Below are 21763 nucleotides of genomic sequence, written 5' to 3'. Positions count from 1 at the left end.
TTAAAAGGCTAGCAACATGGTAAAGGCAACCCACAAAGATTCTGAATTGATGAACTTCGAGCAAAAATATTAACTAAATATACATACATATAGTTTGACCCTGAAGGAGCTCCTGAAAAGTTGGAAAACTCTCATAAGATATTTGTTCGTACCAAAGTCACTTGTTATTTTAGTTCAGATAACTAAGAATTGTTAACGATGCAAGATCTCGTTACGGCAATATTCTTATTTGCTAATAGAGTAATAGTATACTGTATTTGTACGAGAGATTGTTATTCATCATAGAACTATTCTCTTAAGACATATAATATAGTGTACACTATATTATATGATGGAGTAATATATTGTATAGTACTATTAACAAAAATTAAGTAACCTATTAATAGAAATAGTTATAGTCCCATGATAGATATTGGAAAGTTCCATGCATGACGAATAGAAGGTTATATCTGTAATATGTTTAAACATCCGATTAATCTAGTTTTGCTTGCACAATTTTTTCTAATAACATTAGGATGTAAGGATATCAACGATAACCTCAAATTTGGTGTAAACTAAAGTCTGATACAATAAAACGATACTAAGTTTTGTTTTTGCATGTACGTACAAAGCAATATCAAAACTAAAACTCATAAGATATATATATATATATATATATCACCCAAGAGGTTGTGAATATGTTAATATTAATTTGTAATTAAGTAAGTACTAGCTAGTATGAGATTAAGAATCATTAATTATTAATCTCGAGTCTCCTCATGGATAGAAGAACGGTTGATGATGATAGTATTAGTATATCATGTCATGTGAGTTATATATTTTAGCTTTAGCTTTGTCATTTAGCTCAATTTTGTCATCAGCTCTTTTCAAGTCTCAACAAATGCCATCTTAATGCTCCCACTAATTGTCACTTAATTATTACTCCCCCACTACTTTGACATTACTCTCCTATTATATATCACGACTTTTCATGAATACTAGTAATCCATCTTTTGATTAGGTTTTTTTTCTTTCTTTTTTCATAACGATTAGGCTATAATTCAACTTTAGGGTTTCGGATATATATTTGTCCAACAATTTGTTTCGGGGGTCTGATTTATTAAGCATCCTATATATATATATCATCAGTTTAAACTTAAAACTAAGTCTAAATTTTGCTTAATGTGCTTATTTTCTGCCCAAAACAAAAAAAAAAATCTAATGTGCTTTGGTTGATAACTTAATAAATTTTGGGACGTCAAAATAGTTTTTGTTTTTGCTGGGATACGTTTGCATTAGTTTCAAATATCTAGCCATTTTTTTTTGTTTCGTTTTCAGATAAAACTTTCTTTATTATAGAAGAACTAACAGAAGGAATGCCTAAATAAAAAGTCTTAACAAATTTTACTATCTGAAACGCTAATTTTGGAAAAGAAAAGAATTTATTACATTTTTTATAATCACCAATATATCATTTTAGCTTATAGTATATATTCATTGCGAATTTATATTTAAATCACACACACACACATATATATATATATACCAACATTTGTTAATCAGTAGTAAAAAAATACATGTATTTTACATTTGGCTAGCTATGAGGGGGACCATAAATTGAATTCGTGAGGAAAGCAGAAGCACGATAAGATTCGAGAGTGCTATTAGGTGCCATCCACATGGGTACTTAATTTTGAATTATTTAATTAATCATCAGCTTAATCTACCAACCTCTTTTATTTATTTGGTTATTTTATATTAACCAAGTTGTTGTGTTCATTATACAATTACAAGGTGATAGGTTCATTCCATTTGTTTAACTTATTTTTAAAGATATGTGTGGGCAAATAAAAAGTTAGGTATATAGTTTTAATTAACATCACAACATTTTTGATGCTTTACAAGCTTGCATCCCCTTTGGCCTTTTACCAAGTCTTTGCCTTTACTCCTTTTTTTGTCCTCATCACGAATTTTTAACTTTGACAACGCATAATCTCAAAGTTTTACTAAGCCATATTCAATCTTCAAATAATTTCACTATTTTACATTTCTACTATTGACCTTGTATATAACTGTCGATTTTATAAAATAAGAGTAATTTTCATTGTATATATTTTTTTAATGTATTTAAATTGTAAACTCATAAAATTAGAGCATAGCTAATATTGAACACATTTTAGCAGGTTTTTCTTCTTCAACAGCTGAATTATACATATAGATTAAGTTATCTCATTGTTATTTATAATATAAATGTTGTTTCGAAATACAACCAAAAAAATGTATACATAATTATAACATGTTACCTTACGGTATAATGGAATCTTAAGACATTTTTGGCCAAATGCTTTTTAATACAATTTGGAAAATGTTGGAAGATAGTCTTTTGTGGTTATCTATGCCTTCTTTTAGTTAGCAACTAAAATTTTATTATAAGTGACTAGCTTTTTTCAAAACTTTATGGTAAAAGATTTTAACAATTAGCTTGATTTTGAAAAGTTCGAAAATTTTCCTAATTTATTTCTGTAAGTTTTTAAATTAATTCTAATGATAAATACAAAATATGCTGAGAAAACTTATGACCAATTTACAAAATATTAAAAATTTCATGTTTTTTTTTTAATGATGCGTCACAGAAATCATGTGATGAGAAATGCCTTCGATATGATGAATAATTTGGCCGAAGAGCTCAACAAAACAATAATGGATAAGTGAGAAAATTTTATTTTGGGATATATTTTTCAGGATGCTCTTCTAATCTATTTAATTTATTAGGGCATGTCACATAACAAAAAATGGTTAAACCGAACTTTGGGATAGTGACATATAAGATGATTAGAACATCATCTCCATATATTACATATAGTATGATGTCAAAATGTTTCTAACAATACTTTAACAGAATTTAAACATATACTATAAGTCTATTATAACCTACTAAATTATTAAACTAATCTATTAGTAATCCGTAAAATTCGGGATTGAAAGCAAAAGATGTCCTCTCTTTTTGCGAGCTTCTGAACTCAAACGCTCTTCTGATCAAAATTCAAGCCTTTTGAGGGAAAAATATAGAAATTACAAAGTAACCTCATTTCCCAAAAAAAAATTTATTGATTTGATAATTATCACACTTTGAATAACACTTAATACTATGACGTAAGGTAATCCTTTGTATTGGGATCAATAACCGTTATCAAACCAACTAATTGTTGGTTTAATTTACACAAAACTTTGGTTTTGGCTTTTCTTTTGACAAATACTATAGTAGATACTTGCAGATAATTTTATATGGAGAATACATAAATAATTGATACGTCGTAAACATCATGCTAGCTATATGGTTAGAAAGTAAGAAAATGATGAATATTGTAATTATATAAGTGCATGGTAACAATACAACAAGATTATAGAGTGAATTTCATGCTAATCATAAATTGGAATTAATAAAATTATTGTAAAATAAATGACAATTCAATTTTATTAAGTTATATTCTTAACACGTGCATAATATATAACCAACTTTTCAAAGTATAAAAAAATGATAAATTTTGCTATTTGCATGTATTTAAAAAAAGGGAGCGATTTATAATGTAAATATGAGTTGCGAATAGAACTTAATTATGAGTCATATATTTGAGATTAGGTATCAGTCTAATAAAGTCAAACATTAACAGCAACTTCCTCGTTTGGTGGAACTGTGTTCTTCTTCTATTAACTTGCTTTTATCTCCTCAACCATCTCATATATAAGATGGTCTAGATAACCAATGATTTGCCTCTAAAATATGGCATATGTACGTACGACCATATAACATAAAAGATGAAATATGTTCTTGAATTTGTGATTGCGTAAACCTGTGATTTTTACCATTTATATGATCAATGGTACATATCGAATATGTTGTTTTCGCATCAATGCAACTTAAGAACATGCATATACTCATCAATAGTACACATATATAACCAACATGCAATCAAAACAGTCACAAAGATAACCTCTTTAGTTTTTATCATAATTTTTAGGATTTGGAAATTCTTATTATTTAGTGAATATATTGCAAAAGACAGTTATTATATATAGTGCAAGAAGATAAGTTATAAATAGTAGCTTTTAATACATAAGCCAAATCTGTTTTTTTTACTTCGTCGAATTGGGCGTTGCGTTGCTAATCAAAAGATGCAAAACGAGAAGGGGCACGTGGAGAAGGAAAGAAGAGCATGAGAGCCGACAAAGAGCATCTTTTAAGACATGGGTTTGCGTCCACAAGAGTCATGCTCATGCCATTGCCTCTCTCTGTCTCTCTCCGATCCTCTCTGCTTTGCTCTGCACATTCAATTCAACAATCTCTTGTCTCTCTCTCTCGTGCTTTCTCCCTTTGGGTTTGAGATTTGTCAGCGCCTTCTTCGCGTCTTCTTATTACTTCACTCTCTCCAATGCCATATCCACACATCGCATCCTCTTACCTTTTTTGTTCCTTAATATAATAGTATACAAAATAACATTTGTCTAACCTTATTGCCCATGCTCCTGATCAATAGTATTTGTTAAAAACATTTTTAACTTTACTTTAGCCGTGGCCATATTCATATCTTGCATTGCCCTAGAAGTTAGAAGATTTTCAATGTTCAAATGGTTACAATATTTAGAGTAGACAAATCTGTTAAAAGTTTAGTTAGACCACCATTATTGGTGAGCTTTTAGTGTTTCTTAAGCTAAAATACTTTCTTATGCAAGATATTTTTGTATGCAAATATTACTCCTAAGATACCATGGTTAATGATTTCTTATGCTTCCCTTTCTAAAAACTCACCAATAATGATGCTCCTACTTTATTTTATAACACACAATAAATTGTTACAAAACAAGTTCATTTTTTATGTAAAAACGGTAAATGATTAGTTTGTATCAAAATTCTTTTACTTTTTTTTTTTTAATCCACAACACTACGGATTATAACTTATGAATGATAAATGAAAAACTGTTTGATGTATTTAACCGTTGCAATTATTCAAACCTTTATTTTCTTATTTAGAAACACTCATTGTATACACATATGTTTGTGTCTATATATATATATATATATATATATATGCATGATACATTATACATATTTTAAGATACATTATATACATATTAATATACACGTATTTTGAGATATGATGTTAGGTGTAGTTACTACGTATGATGTAGAAATTGGGGCTTCATCACAAAACACAACTATAGAGAACTAGAGTTAATAACTATGTGATAAATTTTATACTAAAAATTAATAATATCAACTAATCAAAAATAAGACTCTAATTAAATAATTAAGATCGCAAACGTAAACAAGAGCGATTGAAACGTTATATACAAAGAAAACAAAAATGGCGTATGAGGTAGGGACCAAAGCACCGCCTAAAACATGAAAATGATGTCATTGTCATAAGCACCAAGAACAAACACAAAAGCTATACATCTCTCTCTTCTCTTGTCCCTCTCTTTCTCTCTCTTCCTAACCCTAATATACCAATCACCAACCAAAGCAAATTGAGAAGACAACCCCCACAGACACCTCAAAACCCCAACACATCTCAAATAAACTAAACTACAAAAAAAAAACAGTGAGAAATAAAAAAACCTACCAAAAGCCTTCTTTTTCACTTCCTCCCAAAGTACAACTCAAATCAGAAAGAGAAGCTATAAAAAAATCTAGAGAGAAGAGAATAACAAGACAAGAAAGATAGAGAGAGAGAACCTTACCTAATCAATCAAAGAAAGAAGATGAAGAAGAAAACTCCAGCTTGATATTTGTTGTGAAAACATTATTATTTCTTTTCCTCTTCTCTCTATCTAGAGTACCACTCTCTCTTAATTAGGTCAATATCAATTCTCATCTCTCTTCCTCTCATCGATCAATCTCACACATAGAATGGATCCAGTTCAATCTCATGGATCACAAAGCTCTCTCCCTCCTCCTTTCCACGCTAGAGACTTCCAATTACATCTTCAACAACAACAACATCAACAGCAACAACAACAACAACAGTTCTTTCTCCACCATCATCAACAACCACAAAGAAACCCTGACCAAGATCACGAGCAGCAAGGAGGGTCACTAATGAATCGATCTATAAAGATGGATCGTGAAGAGACAAGCGACAACATGGACAACATGGGAAACAACAACAGTGGTAGCGAAGGTAAAGAGATGAGTTTACACGGCGGAGAAGGAGGAAGCGGTGGTGGAGGAAGCGGAGAACAGATGACAAGAAGACCAAGAGGAAGACCAGCTGGATCCAAGAACAAACCTAAAGCTCCAATAATTATTACAAGAGACAGCGCAAACGCGCTTCGAACTCATGTCATGGAGATTGGAGATGGATGTGACATAGTTGACTGTATGGCTACGTTCGCTAGACGCCGTCAAAGAGGCGTTTGCGTTATGAGCGGTACAGGAAACGTTAATAACGTCACTATACGTCAGCCCGGGTCACCAGCTGGCTCGGTGGTTAGCCTCCACGGCCGATTTGAAATCCTTTCTCTTTCCGGATCTTTCTTGCCGCCGCCTGCCCCTCCTGCAGCCACGGGACTAAGTGTTTACCTAGCCGGAGGACAAGGGCAGGTCGTTGGAGGTAGTGTAGTAGGACCTTTGTTGTGTTCAGGTCCTGTGGTGGTTATGGCCGCGTCTTTTAGCAATGCGGCTTACGAGAGGCTGCCTTTGGAAGAAGATGAGATGCAAACACCTGTTCAGGGAGGAGGTGGAGGAGGAGGAGGAGGAGGAGGAGGAGGTAGTGGTGGAATGGGATCTCCACCGATGATGGGGCAGCAACAAGCTATGGCAGCAATGGCGGCGGCTCAAGGGCTACCACCGAATCTTCTTGGTTCGGTTCAGTTGCCGCCGCAACAACAGAATGATCAGCAGTATTGGTCTACGGGTCGGCCACCGTATTGATTAGATTGTTATTGTTTTATATATATATATATTACACATGGAATTGAATATATATGTAGCTATGTAATTATATATATGTAGCTATTTACTAATAGATCTTACATATATATAAAAGCAAGCTAACATGGAATATGATTAAAGAGGAGGTTGTACGAAGTATGATGAGAAGATGAAGAAGCCTTTCGGATGGGTGTGTGGATCAACAATTCAGTAGATGTTTCAGGTTCTTTCTTTGTTTTTATTTTCTTTGGTTCATTTTAATTAGTGGTAGATCTTTTTCTTATTATTAATGTTTGATTATGTGAGGTTTAAGTTGTTTCTCTTTTTTTTTTTTATTGAGATTTCTTTGATGAATTTGATTCTTAATTATGTTCGGTTTGTTTTTTTCCTTGTTTACAAAGAATTACTTATCCAAATTTAAAGTATTTCTGGCTCTGATTTAGTCCATTAACTATCATTGTCTTATGGTATTTTCATAGAAGGTCTTAGATCTTCTCCCATTTTCAAGTTAAAATATTGTTCATATTTTCTAATTAACAGTATATAAGTCTTAAGTAACTTCATTTATCAGGATAAAAGTTTTATCATAAAACAAAAGACAAGTTATGCAAATTTTACGTGGAAATATGTGTATTTATAGATATCAGGAGATGAGGATATATGTTGTCTAAGGAGCTAGGGGTAGTTGCATATATATTGTGAAGTCATAACTAAAGTGTGTTTTTGTGAGATTGGGTCCAATCTTTTCTTGATACGAATGTCATTTTTAAGTTTGGAATATCTAAAGTTTAATTTATCAATATATGCAATAAACAAATTCTAGGACGCATCCAAAAATAGAAAAAGAAAAGACTGGTCTCTCACTTGTGATTTTTAATTATCGTTAAAAGGAGGCATTTATTTAGTGTTTGAAATTTTGATCCATAATAAAATTTAGTGCTTGATACATTCGACAAGACATCTGTTTCTTATTTCAACACCATAAAACTATTTATTTTAAATTTAAATAATGGACGACATTTGAAAAGATCATAACCATGATTGAGGTCTCTTGATTATAATAGCCATTTTACTGTTCGTATTTTCTACTTAGCACGTTTAGCATCATGCACATACTTGATTTGTGTCATGCATGGAAGCTACAACGTTCGTAAAATCTAATTTCTTGAGCTATATAGATCTATCATTTGGGTTGTGAACTTATTTTTAAATTTAATGATGGGACTTTGGACCGTGATGTCACTTAATGTGAATTTCTAATACATGTATGGTTTGATCTAATATAGGTTGGGAACGAAGCAAACAGAAAAAACAAAATTACGATGATCTAAAGTCATAGATCCAAATCATTTATTAAAATATTAACATATAGGTTTGGATCCTAACATGAAAAAAAAGAATTATAATGGTCGTAATACCTAACTATGTTTAAAACTTGACTCATTATCAACTGTGTTTGAATTCAATTGGTGATCTCAACCATTTGATATTCTGATTACTTGTATGTATGATAAACCAATTGTCAATAAAATGTTATTTTTCAGAGCTCACTCACTAGAATCTCTCCATGTTATATAGCTCTGTAATGCTCATATCCTTTTATCCACTATTTTTGTGTGTATGTGTGTGCGCTAAATTGTCAAAAACCTATAGATCATCTTCTTGGTTACTTGCTTGCATGTGTATATGAAATGTAAATAATATTGTTATTTTTCCCAAAACAAGTCATCTCATACTCTTACTCAATAGTCTAATGAATGCCGTATTCATTCATGCCCGTGGCATGCTCATCTTATCTCTGTAAGATTCGGTGCTCATATTCTTTTACGAAAGATATATATGAAGTTGTTTTGTAAACTTAGAAAGTTATCGAATAATTTGTAAATATCGAAAGTGATTTCATAAATATCGAGAGTTTTAAGGTGATTTCACAATTACCAAAAGATCTGGTGTGCTTTCATAAATACCAAAAGATCTGGGTCATTTCGTAAATACCAAAAGATCTGGGATCATTTCGTAAATACCAAAAGATCTGGGATCATTTCGTAAATACCAAAAGATTTGGGGTCATTTCGTAAATACCAAAAGATTTGGGGTACTTCGTAAATACCAAAATATATGGGGTACTTTCGTAAATAATAACATATATGGGGCCATTTTGTAAATACCCAAAGATATGGGCCATTTCGCAAATACTAAAATTTATGGGGTAATGTCGTAAATACCAAAAGATCTGGGGTACTTTCGTAAATACCAAAAGATTTGGGGTAATGTCGTAAATACCAAAAGATATGGGGTACTTTCGTAAATACCAAAAGATCTGGGGTACTTTCGTAAATACCTAAAGATATGGGTCAACACAATAATATATAATAACTTGGGGTGGTTTTAAAAATGTCAAAATTCTGAGGTAGTTTTGTAAAAACCAATAAATTTGTGTTAGAATCAAAATATTAAATCGTGAATGCAAAAATTCTGAGGTAAATTTGTAAAACACCGATAAATCTGGTGTGAATTGTAAATACCGAAAGTCATAATGTCGTAAATACCAAAACATTTTGCAACATATATATTAGTTTTGACATGAGAATCAATTTTTAACTTCGATTTCACATTTTTTGCATCATACTATGCAAGAAAACAAAAACTAATTATTTGATTTGTTTCCATGAATGAAGCAATGTGTATACAAAACATACATAGCAATGAATGAAGTTTAGAAAGCAAAAGAAGTAAGCGAGTAAACAAATTAAAACTGTAAGCAAACAATAAAACAAGCAGAGAAGTTTATTTTATGTAGAAAAAAAAAACTATGACGGAAGTAAAAGTAAGTAAGCAGAGTATCAAAGAATAAACTAAGTAAGAAACAAATAAGGCTCTTCAATAAAGTAAAATCAAAGAACCAATAAGGAAGCAAGTTAACCAATTGGGTAGGCAACGATCATATAATCTAAGAAACAAACATGCAATAGTTTTTGACAATATTAAAAACATGTAAGCAATCAGTAAAGAAAAAAGCAAGAAAGCTAAGAAATGAACTAAGCCAAAGAAACAAACAAGAACATTAGAACAAGCTAACAACGAAACTAAAGAAGCAAGCAATGAAACAAAGAAGGCTGTACAATGAAGTAAATCAAAGAACCAAGAAGCAAACAAGTTAAGCAGCAGCGATCATATAAGAAAAAAATGGAATAAAGTAACACAAAAACATGTAAGCAATCAGAAAAAGAAACAAGCAAGTTAAGAAATGAAACAAGCAAAAGAGTAAAGAGACAAACAAAAAGAAAGTTAACATGTAACTAAAGGAGCAAGCAATGACCTATCCAACAAATCAAAAAAGCAATAATACGCATGAATGTATGAATGTATGAATATATGCACACATGAATGTATAATGTATGAATACACATGAATGCAAGTATGTTTGCACACATGAATGGAGAGAGATTCGAGAATGTATACATGAATGCATGTATGTATGCACACATGAATGGACGGAGATTCAATACATCAACCAATATCATACACTCTCCAAGCTGGGTGTGGAAGATGTGTATTGTTGTATCTCCTTTCTCCTTTGGCAGATTGGTATTGGCTCTTCCCTGTTGAAAAATTCATATATATTAATTGAATTGAGACGGAAAAATCTCAATGATCTGACCTGATTAGGAACAAGAGCCTTTTATTTATAAAGTGTGAAAAGTGATACGAGCCAAATGGTGCTTGATCGGTTAAAAGAGGTTGGAAAAACATTCTTTGGAGACGGACTCAACTTAGGAAACCAGAAGATGACGCATGACCATCTTAGAGCTCCATTGCGATAGACCTGAGATAAGCATAACAATGTATGAGATGTACACAACATTATATGAGACAGACAACACAAACTTACAACGTATACTATATAAGGTCTCTATTTGATTTGAATTAGGCTTCCTACAAATTGGTTTTCTTGCTCCGGTTCTTGGCTTCTCTTTGTAGCTGTATATTACACAAATAAGGGGATTCATTGATGTATATGTGCATATATCTCAATGCAGAGCACCTATCCATACAGACATTAAGAAACTAAAAATTCTATGTATAGAAATTCCTTAAGAAAATGATAACTTACAAGTGGTATACAGAGGCTTAGCATAGTTCATGGCCATCGTTCTGCTCGTATTATTCGGAGATGCAAGTTCTTCAATCAATTCTTGAACTACATAATACAAATCAGGGGATTCATTATGTATCTGTGGATAGAATAAGGTTTAACATAACTATCAGAAGCATCAAATTCGAACCACTCAAAGCCTGCACTCTGAATTCAAACACCAAAACATTACTTCTTCCAAGCGAACCAAACCCTCAATACCGATACCGAACAAAGACAAAAAGACAGCTAGTTATACTGTTACGCATATATAATATTCAGAGTGCATGACATATGTAGACAATTTGTTCAGAGTGCATCACATCTCTTGAATATAACATTGTACTTCAAAAGCCAAATGCTCGAGTAAAATCTCACAAGATTGGTTTCCTGAGTAGAATAAAAAAAACCAAATGTATTTTAGCGAACACTTCCTTTCAAAATCGAATGAACCATGATAAAATTAAGATATTACCAAACACTATCAGTAACTAATGACATACCTCAGAGAAACATCAAATTTTAACCACTCAAGACCTGCACTTTTAATTCAAACACCAATTCGTTAATTTTCCAAGTGAACCAAACCTTCAATACCATCCTGAACAAAGAAAGCCAAACCAAAATTAGAACGATGATTGAATTCCAGTAGAATTAAACTAATAGTTCAAATTCTAGACTCAATGTCTTATCTTTAAAAGCTTGAGTACCTCTCATAACCCAATGGAAGAACAATACCCTCAACACAACAAAAGAAAGAAAGAAATCGAGATAACGAAACCGAATTAGAGAGGGGGCTTGCCAATATTTCTAACCTTTCTAAGTGTTTATAGCAAAGTTCCCTCTTGTAGACTTGCCAAAGAACAAAATCCTCAGTACCAAACAAAAGACAAAACAGAATGATGAGGAAGACGAATTATTATAATGAGTGGTATATATATTGAGCTCGAGAGAAAGAAACACTTACTGTTTATGGTAAACTTGTTAACCAACCGAAGAACAAAACCCTCCAGAACCAAACACGAAATGTAAAAACCAAAAATCAGAAGAATTATTACGATGACTGGAGTATATTGATCACAAAAAAAAGAAACACGTACTGTTACCTGCATACTTTAACAAAAACCCCATGAAAGAAGTCCTGCGTATTCAGTTCTAACCTCTGCTGCGGCCTGTTTAAGAAATTTTGACTACGAAATGGATAAGGAAGAAGCAAACTGAGTTTAGAAAATCAAAAGATGTGTACGCCAACTGTTGACTCTATTTCTTATCTTTAAAAGCTTGAGTGTCCTCTCATAACCTAATGGAAGAAGAAGAATCAAATTCTAACTACTCCAAAGCCTGCACTCTGAATTCAAACACCAAAACATTGATTCTTCCAGGTGAACCAAACCCTCAATACTTCTTCAAGTAAGCAAAACACTCAATATCGGATACCAAACAAAAAAAAGAGACGCTGAGACAGAAAAATAAAGGTAGCCAAGCCAACAACAGAGAATTTCAACTTAATGCACGAGAAACAGACAACGTAAAAAATTACACTAAAAAAGTAAACATTATATGCAATGAAGTAAATCAAAGAACCAAGAAGCAAAACATATGTATATACAAAACATACGTAGCAATGAATGAAGTTTATAAAGCAAAAGAAGTAAGCGAGTAAACAAATTAAAACTGTAAGCAAACAATAAAACAGGCAGAAAAGTTTATTTTATGTAGAAAAAAAAAACAATGACGGAAGTTAACCAATTGGGCAGGCAACGATCATATAATCAAGGAAACAAACATGCAATAGTTTTTGACATTATTAAAAACATGTAAGCAATCAGTAAAGAAAAAAGCAAGAAAGCTAAGAAGAAATGAACTAAGCCAAAGAAACAAACAAGAACATTAGAACAAGCTAACAATGTAACTAAAGAAGCAAGCAATGAAACAATGTAACTAAAGAAGCAAGCAATGAAACAAAGAAGGCTGTACAATGAAGTAAATCAAAGAACCAAGAAGCAAACAAGTTAAGCAGCAATGATCATAAAATAAAACATGGAATAAAGTAACACAAAACAGGTAAGCAATCAGTAAAAGATACAAGCAAGTTAAAAAATGAAACAAGGAAAAGAGTAAAAGACAAAGCAAAAACAAGTTAACATAGTAACTAAAAAAGCAACCAATGACCGAAGCAATAAATCAAGAAAGCAAATACGCATGAATGTATGAATATATGCACACATGAATGTATAATGTATGCATGTATGGATTGTACACATGAATGCAAGTATGTATAATGGAGAGAGATTCAAGAATGTATACATGAATGCATGTATGTATGCACACATGAACGAAAACAACAAATTATAAGTAAATATTCTCACTTCTGCAGCTAAATAAACAAACAAGAGATTACTTCGTGTGAAATTTTTTTATTTTAAAAGAATTTTCATTGGTCTAACCAGATCTTGACTTTGAACTTGAATGGCTGCAACATAAACAAAAAACAAATTGTGAAAAGTGATACGAGCCAAATGGTGCTTGATCGGTTTAAAGAGGTTGGAAAAACATACCTGGGAGATGGACTTAACTTAAAGAAACCAAAAGATGACGCATGACCATTTTTAGTGCTCCATTGCGATAGACCTGAGATAAGCATAACAGTGTATGAGATGTACACAACATATATGAGACAACACAAACTTACAACGTATACTATATAAGGTCTCTCTTTGATTGGAATTGGGCTTCCTAAAAATTGGTTTTCTTGCTCCGGTTCTTGGCTTCTCTTTGTAGCTGTATATTACACAAATCAGGGGATTCATTGACGTATTTGTGCATATATCTCAATGAAGAGCACCTATCCATAAAGACATTACAAAACTAATAATTATATGTAAGAGATTTCTTATAAAAATGATAACTTACCAGTGGTATACAGAGGCTTAGCACGGTTCATGACCATCTTTCTGCTCGTATTATTTGGAGATGCAAGTTCTTCAATCAATTCTTGAACTACATTCTACAAATCAGGGATTCAATGATGTATCTGTGGATACAAATAAGGTTTAAGTGTTTAACAGTAAAAGTTACTAATGACATACCTAACAGAAGAATCGAATTCTAACCACTCTAAGCCTGCACTCTGAATTCAAACACCAAAGCATTACTTCTTCCTAGTGAACCAAACCCTCAATGTCGATACCAAACAAAGAAAAAGAGACAATTATTTATACTGTTACAGAGATATGACAGGATATATGTAGACAATTTGATAGATATTAAGAGACGAGGATTACCAATATTTCATACCTTTCTTATTGTAATGTTCCCTCTTGTAAAGCAACCGCAGAACAAATCTCTCAGTACTAAACAGAAAAGGCAAAAACAAAAATCAGAATGATGAGGAAGACAAATTAATATGATGAGTGGTATATATTAAGCTGAAGCACTTACTGTTTATAGTAAAGTACCCTCTTGTAAACCAATGGAATAACAAAGAATGCTCAGTACCTAACAAGAATGACAAAGAAAACATAAAATCGGAATGATGATGTCGAAACACAGTAGTATGAAGGCTCTCTGATAGCCATTAGGTTTTGGAGAGGCAATTTAATCTTAAAACTTAAATTATTCTAGTATTCTATACCTGGGGTCCATGCAAAGCAAAAACATAGCAATAAGACCAATTAACAAAACCTCAGTCATGACTGATTTTAACTATAAATCTATAGACATACCTCAAAGAAGCATCGGATTCTAATGACATATCATGACACCAGTTACCTTTTAGTCTCCTCTAACCATTCAAAACCTGCATACATAATTCAGATATTAAGGCGTTAATTATTCCAAAGTATTACATAATTAACAATTAGTATAAGCAATTTTGTCTCACTGAAAACGATTAATCTCACCAATTGAGAGAATTGTAACAAGCATCACATCTCTTGAATATAACATTGTCCTTCAAAAACCAAATGTTCGAGTAAAATCTCACAAAATTGGTTTCATGTGTTGAATCCAAAAAACCAACTTGTATATCTAACCATTATACAAAAACTCTATGAAAACTGCTACTGCAAAAAGAGTCTTAGTAATGTATTTTAGTGAACACTTCCTTTTAAAATCGAAAGAACCATGAGAAAATTAAGATATAACCATACATTAACAGTCACTAATCACATACCTCAGAGAAGCATCTTCCAAGTGAACCAAACCTTCAATACCGACACTGAACAAAGAAAGCCAAACCAAAATTAGAATGAAAATTGAATTTCTAGTAGAAATAAACCAGTAGTGCCAATTCTTGATTCAATTTCTTATCTTTAAAAGCTTGAGTGCCCTCTCATAATCCAATGGAAGAACAATACACTCAACACAACACAATAAAGGAAAAAAGCGAGATAACGAAACCGAATTTCAGAGTGGGATTGCCAATATTTCTAACCTTTTAAGGTTTTTATAGCAAATTTTCCTCTTGTAGACCAGTCGAAGAACAAAGTCCTCAGTAACAAACAAAAGACAAAACAGAATCGGATAAGGAATTAGAAGCAAACTGAGCTTAGAAAACACAAGTTGTCTACCATTATATAGGAACTCCATTTGTGTACCATTATATTTACACTAAAGTAGACGAGGATTGCCAATTGTTGACTCCATTTCTTACCTAATTTAAGAACAAGAAAGGAAATATACCAAAATCAGAAGGAGAAGGAAAACGAATTTGATATATCTCAAGAAACGATGATTACCAAAGTTTTTTACCTCTCTCTATCGTAATATTCCTTCTTGTAAACCAACATAATGGAAAAACCCTCAGTACCAAGCACAAAAGCACAAACCAAAGATGAGTAAGATACCTCTTGTAAACCAACAGAATAACAAAGATGCACAATACAAAACAAGAAAGAAATAATACAAAAATCAGAATTCTGAGATAAAATCTTATAATGAGTGGTATATATGGAGCTCAACAAAAAGAATCACTTACTGTTAGCTGTGTGTTCTTACCAAAACCCAGAGCAAGTAGTTAAATCAAGAACGATTCCAACTTTTGCTATGAGAGTGACTGCAAATTGATTGGAAAAAATATTGAGACAATAAAATCATCTCATAAACCATAGCAAACATCACAAGTCACAACACCTTGGATGTAATAAGTCCCGCAGTTTCACATTTTAGCTTCACTTTGTAACTACATATATCCTACAAATCAGGGGATCTGTGGATATAAAGAAAGTTTAACTTCACAGAAGCCAAAATTCTAACCAACCAAAACCTGCACTCTGAATTCAAACACCAATACATTCATTATTCTAAGTGAAACAAACACTCAATAACGGATACCAAACAAAGAAAAAGAGACCCTGAGACATTAAAAAAAAAAAGTAGCAAAGCTAACAACAGAGAAATTCAACTTAATGCACGAGAAACAGAGACGTTAAAAATTACATTAAAAAGTAAACATTATATGTATATATAAACGTAGAAGCAAGCAATGAAAGAAGTAAAGAAAGCCAAAAATAAGTAAGCGAGTAAACAAATAAAAAGTAAGCAAACAATAAACAAGTAGATAAGTTCATGTAAGAAAACAATGACGAAAATAAAAAAAAACAAAGAAACACAGAACAAACTAAATGTGTTAAGCAATAATGACTGAATCAGTTAAGTAAGCAAGCAAGCAAGAAACAAAGAAGGATGTGCAATGAAGTAAATCAAAGAACCAAGAAGCAAACAAGTTAAGAAATTGAGTAAGCAACGATCATATAACCAAAGAAACAACACATGGAATAAACTAAACAAGTTAAAACATGTAAGGAATCAGTAAAAGAAACAAGCAAGAAAGTTAAGAAATGAAACAAAACAAGCCAAAGAAACAAACAAGAACAAACTAACAATGTAACTAAAGAAGTAAAGAACCAAGCAACGACCTTTGCAATAAATCAAGAAAATCAAATACGCATGAATGTATAACGTATGAATATACATTAGCACAAAGACAAATATCTGAATCGGAACCTGGATCAAAAGGGATGCAGAGAGAAACGAAACCAAAAGAAACTCATCTCATAGATAATCTTGTCTTAGAAAACAATGACGAAAAAAAAAAGAAAAAACAAAGAAGCACAGAACAAACTAAGTGTGTTAAAAAGCCAAAGAAACAAACAAGAACAAGCTAACAAATGTAACTAAGCAATAAGTCAAGAAAATAAAATACGCATGAATGTACAAATACATGTATGCGCACATGAATATATCAATGTTGCATTGATTCTAAAACCATGGATACTAAATACAACAACAACAAAAAAAAGCAGAGGTTCATCACCATATATATAAGCACAAAGACAAATATATGAGAAAGATCAAAACGAAACCTGGATCAAAAGGGATGCAGAGAGAAACGAAACGAAACTCATCTCATAACATAATCTTGTCTTCCATGAGAAAGACCTTTTCCTTCACCGTGAAAGATGATTAAACCCTTCAAAAATTATATTTCACAATCAAAGAAAACAACACAAATTACAATTCAAATTATATTTCACAATTCTGCCTCACCGGAAACAATTAATCTCACACCAAAGTGATATGATCATACGAACCACTCAAAACCTCCGAAAAACTTTATATAATTTTGCAACAGTGTCAAAACTTTATGGTAAACCTTCATTAGTTATATAAAATCAAATTAACAAAGGAAGAAGACGAAATTGATAGAAATCGAAAAGAGACCCAAGCTTCGGTTTGTTACCTTCTTTGATTTTTTTTTGGTGATTTGTGCGAATGAGAACTGAGACGGATCCATTGGAAGAAACTAGAATTAGAAACTAACGAGACGACGAGGATTGAAGAAAATATAAATATGAGAATTTGATTTGTTTCTCTCGTAACCCTAACCCTAGCCTATGATCAAAAGAAGAAAATTTGAGAGAGAGTGAAAAATAGAGAGAGATTTATCGATTCTCAAGTATGGTTTGAATTTACTTTATACGCTGGAGGAAATCTTTCGAAACGGTCACAAAATCTTCATTAAATGTCTTTGAAATTAAAATAATCTCAGCCGTCCGATTATTAGTGAAAACATGAACTGAATGATTATAACCGTCCGATCACTCTTCATTTAATTTTGTTTAGATTGAGCCTAATCTAGTAATGTGAGATTCGTTTAGATTTGTTTAGATTGAGCCACAATTAGATTTTATTTTTATTTTTGAATTAAAAAGAGAAAAACATCTTTCAAATAAATTGTGAAATATAGATCTTCAAATATACAATAATATTAAATAAACAATTTCTTCTTTTTTTAATATCGATAAAAATGTCATTTAAAATATGAAAATAGATCATATGCAATATTCGTAAAGTTATATATACTATAGATTAGACACAATCTCGATTAATTGTATGACAAGCCATATGTTTGTGAATGATATATTTCCAACGTAATTCATCTGAAGCCAGTTTCAGAGCCCACTTAACACCATTGAGGCCCATATTGGGCCCCGTTTTTTCTTATCAGTGTATGTTGTTTTTTTCTGTTTGTGTTTCAGTGTGTGTATGTCAAGTTGCCAACAAAATGAAATTTAATCTAAGAACCTTATCTACAAGTTCCATGTATTATCGTGTAATTGTCTTTTTCAAACACAGTCACAGGTGTTATCTGATGACCCGACGACACACCACATCAAATTGATCGAGACCCACCATTTTATGCACATTTTCTTATGATACTAACAAAGGCACACTATGTTGTTGTATGTTCAGTCTCTTCGTTGAATCAAAACAGAACCAAGAAGAAAAGCAAGTAGATTCAAATCTCATGTTTTGTCTAGTTTTACAAGAGCAAAGAGACTCCATTTTTAAGAGGAAACCAAGAGCAGCAATTTTCATTTTTGATTCATGGAAACCAAACATCGAACATGATCACATCAACATTAACATTCCCGGGAGAAACTGATCAAATGCAGAAGACAAAGAAATACTTAAGAGCAGAAAAGAACAAAGTGTTTTTTTTTTTTTTTGTTTTTCAAATCCTCTGGACTTTATCCGCCTTAATCACCGGGTTCGCCTTTGCGATTGCGTCACGTCCAACCTCTTTGAAATCGAAGCTGCATTCGTGCTTCTCGGGGTACCTGTGATTCCCGCAAAACGTGCTACCGCATTTGCACTTAAACCCCAATACCCCAACCTTCTTGTTACAGCTGAAACACCTGTTCGGTCGCGCAGGTCTCGACGGCTCTGCCTCGTCCTGTTCCGCGTTGGCTACAACAGGTACAGAAGACGGCTCAGCGGCTACAACAACGGTTTCCACAGGCGCTGGTTTAAGTTCCAGAGGCTGCTTTTGTTCCGGTGCAATAATACTGCAAGACGGAAGCTTTAAAGAGTTCTTAACCGCAGCTTTCGCTACCGCGGTTTGATCTTCCTCGGCTCTTAGGCTTCTGTAACATTTCGAGCAAAGATTCATGTTCGACGGTGAACCGAAGAACCCGCATCCGTTATCGCAGAGCTTCGGCTCTGTTGGTGGAAAGCTTGTGCTGTTGTTCTGCTCAGAGCCCATTTCTCAGATGTCTTTCACCTTCAACTAAACAAACACAAAAACAAAAACAAAAAACCATTCAACATCTGACAACAGAAGAATCATTTTTTTAAGGTTATCACAGATTCATAACAAGATAAGATTCAATTCAATATAAACCAGCTTCAATATTATCATTCAATTCGAATCAACCCAGTCTTCAATACAATCAAAATTAATTCAATTCGATTGAACCCAGCTTCTACATAATCAAAACCAATTCAATTCGATTTAAACCCAGCTTGGATAAGATCTATCACCCAAATCACAAATTTTCAAATTACACGGACTTAATCATTAAGAAATGACCCAGATAATTTGTTTCCACAATAAAATGTTCAGATCTGTAAAAAAAAACACAAACAAATCATATGAAATAGAATTAAGAGAAAAAAAAATTTCAAATTACCAGAAAAAGTCAGATCAAATGAGATTTGTATTGTTGCCACCAATTATGCAAAAAAGCTTCTTCTCCTCCAAAAAATGAAAATTGTCACAGATCGGTTTCGTATAAAAGGGTGAAAAGAAGAAGAAGAAGAAGATTTTTCTAGGGATTTGTTGTTTTAATTCTGTTCAAAAAAAGTTTTTTTTGATCAGAACAAATCCCTTGATTTAGGTAAAGAGAGAAGAAGAAAGAGAGAAGGAGACAAGAGAGATAACCAAACACGCAACAATGGTTGATGAGAGAAATGAGGCTTTGTTATATAATACTCTCAATTATATAATAATTAAATGGTTTTTTTTTTTGGTTTACGAAGACGACGACCCAGACGCGGTTTTCTTTTCTTTTTCCGGTTTAAGTCGTCAGTGTTGGCGTGCTTTTGAATTGTTTTGAGCCGTTGGATCTGTTTACGACCGACGCTTCTGTGACGTTTACTTCTTTTATCATCGAACGGCTTATTTGGAGGTAATGGCATTTTCGTAATAAGTAACAATCGTAGAGGTTAATAACGTCATTTTAATCTCTGCAATCCAATAGTTCTTCTGGTTTAGGAGTTAGAATCCGGTTAGACATCATTTTTGGATTCGGTTCAGATTTTTGGATTTGGTTCGGTTGAGTCGGGTTCAGTTCAGATTGAAACAATAATTAAAGAGATTAATGTTGCAAATAGTATGTCTTTAAGATTACGGGTTGTATTAACTTTTTTTGGTCTAAACACAAACTTGTTTTTCTTAAGAATGTGAATAACACTCTCTTTTTGTATTTTTTTTTAAATCACATACATGGAAAGATACTCTACCAAAACAGCTGAGGCAATACTATAGTTGAAACAAAATATACAAATAATTTGATGTAATCAGAGTATCAGACATGACATTTCTTTTAAGCAAAAATAATCTCTATAGATAATGCTTAGATCATCTTCCACCATAACCATATATGTGATTAGATAACCCTTTTTCCATTTATATTATTTGAGTTATGGTAGCTTTCAAATGGAAGAATCATCAATCATGAGACCTTCAATATATAAGTGGAGTGGTGGCTTACAGTACACATCCCCTTACGAACCCTACCCATCCTTTAATGGTCAAGAAATCATGCTGTTTTGACTTTCAATAACTAAACGTCTTGCTGTTTCTTTTCCATGAAGTCAAGTCCTGCCTTTCTGACCAAAATGTTAAAGTGATGATTACATAGAGCCCCCAAAAAAAAGTTTAGTCGTATCGCTTCTGATTTTAGCTACTATAAGTACTTAGTAACTAGAACCAGTGATGAAGTCAGAACACACAGAAGTTAACTAAAAGCGTAATAGTTTAAGTTGTACTTGATGACCTTTCATTTTCATTGGTAAACCCAAACGCATAGAATCTTTCTATGGTTAACATTCAAATATAGCCAAAGAATTTATCTTTTCATGATTAAGCAAAGGACCATGAGGTAACCTAATAAAGACCTCAAAGAAAACTTTTGAATACTACGAAGAAAGGAAGATGCTCAGAAGAGAATAAGAATATAGAATCATTCCTAGACTTCTCCAGAGATTATCTAGAAGATACATTATGCTCTCTTGTACTCTCAATATATAGATATATGGATCTATAACATTTAGTCAAAACTAATGGCACATTCAAATATCCATTTTCGCATAAACACAATCGTATTCTTGATACATTGGTTCCCATGAATATCATAACCCTTATATCACAA

At 32.4% G+C, this 21763-nt stretch overlaps 3 protein-coding genes across 41 annotated transcripts; 1 reads left to right on the top strand and 2 right to left on the bottom strand.

Annotated features, from left to right (window-relative positions):
* Positions 1-5741: 5741 nt before the first annotated feature.
* LOC17884659 (AT-hook motif nuclear-localized protein 26) lies at positions 5742-7335 on the top strand. Its single transcript, XM_006289173.2, has one exon. The coding sequence runs from the start codon at positions 5888-5890 to the stop codon at positions 6908-6910; it is 1023 nt and encodes a 340-aa protein (XP_006289235.1). The 5' UTR covers positions 5742-5887; the 3' UTR covers positions 6911-7335.
* Positions 7336-9541: 2206 nt separating this feature from the next.
* LOC111830064 lies at positions 9542-17964 on the bottom strand. Of its 39 annotated transcripts, none has more exons than XR_002833285.1 (20): positions 17788-17964; positions 17411-17700; positions 15798-16101; positions 15481-15699; positions 15220-15264; positions 14948-14997; positions 14487-14844; positions 14343-14398; positions 14135-14206; positions 13959-14052; positions 13604-13826; positions 12152-13518; positions 12013-12052; positions 11861-11897; positions 11549-11646; positions 11197-11435; positions 11025-11111; positions 10803-10891; positions 10684-10736; positions 9542-10512 (listed from the first exon to the last, which is right to left on the bottom strand). XR_002833285.1 is itself a non-coding variant. In XM_023780887.1 (6 exons), exons 1-6 carry the CDS (start codon positions 16342-16344, stop codon positions 10431-10433), a joined length of 306 nt encoding a protein of 101 aa, XP_023636655.1. In that variant the 5' UTR covers positions 16345-17376; the 3' UTR covers positions 9542-10430. The 39 variants fall into 39 exon arrangements, 2 of the variants coding, with proteins under 2 accessions (XP_023636655.1, XP_023636654.1); XR_002833299.1 differs by lacking the exon at positions 9542-10512 and having other exon boundaries at positions 10576-10736; positions 10851-10891; positions 11197-11213; positions 11305-11435; XR_002833291.1 differs by lacking the exon at positions 9542-10512 and having other exon boundaries at positions 10576-10736; positions 10851-10891; positions 13604-13676; positions 13734-13826.
* Positions 17965-18828: 864 nt separating this feature from the next.
* On the bottom strand, positions 18829-20295 carry LOC17883150 (zinc finger A20 and AN1 domain-containing stress-associated protein 7). The gene is made up of 2 exons (XM_006288708.2): positions 20021-20295; positions 18829-19617 (listed from the first exon to the last, which is right to left on the bottom strand). The coding sequence occupies exon 2, from the start codon at positions 19591-19593 to the stop codon at positions 19063-19065; it is 531 nt and encodes a 176-aa protein (XP_006288770.1). The 5' UTR covers positions 19594-19617; positions 20021-20295; the 3' UTR covers positions 18829-19062.
* Between the last annotated feature and the right edge of the window lie 1468 nt (positions 20296-21763).

The sequence above is a fragment of the Capsella rubella genome, unplaced genomic scaffold (genome assembly GCF_000375325.1).
Source record: "Capsella rubella cultivar Monte Gargano unplaced genomic scaffold, Caprub1_0 scaffold_6, whole genome shotgun sequence".
NCBI lineage: Eukaryota > Viridiplantae > Streptophyta > Magnoliopsida > Brassicales > Brassicaceae > Capsella > Capsella rubella.
This window is presented reverse-complemented; position numbering and strand designations above follow the sequence as displayed.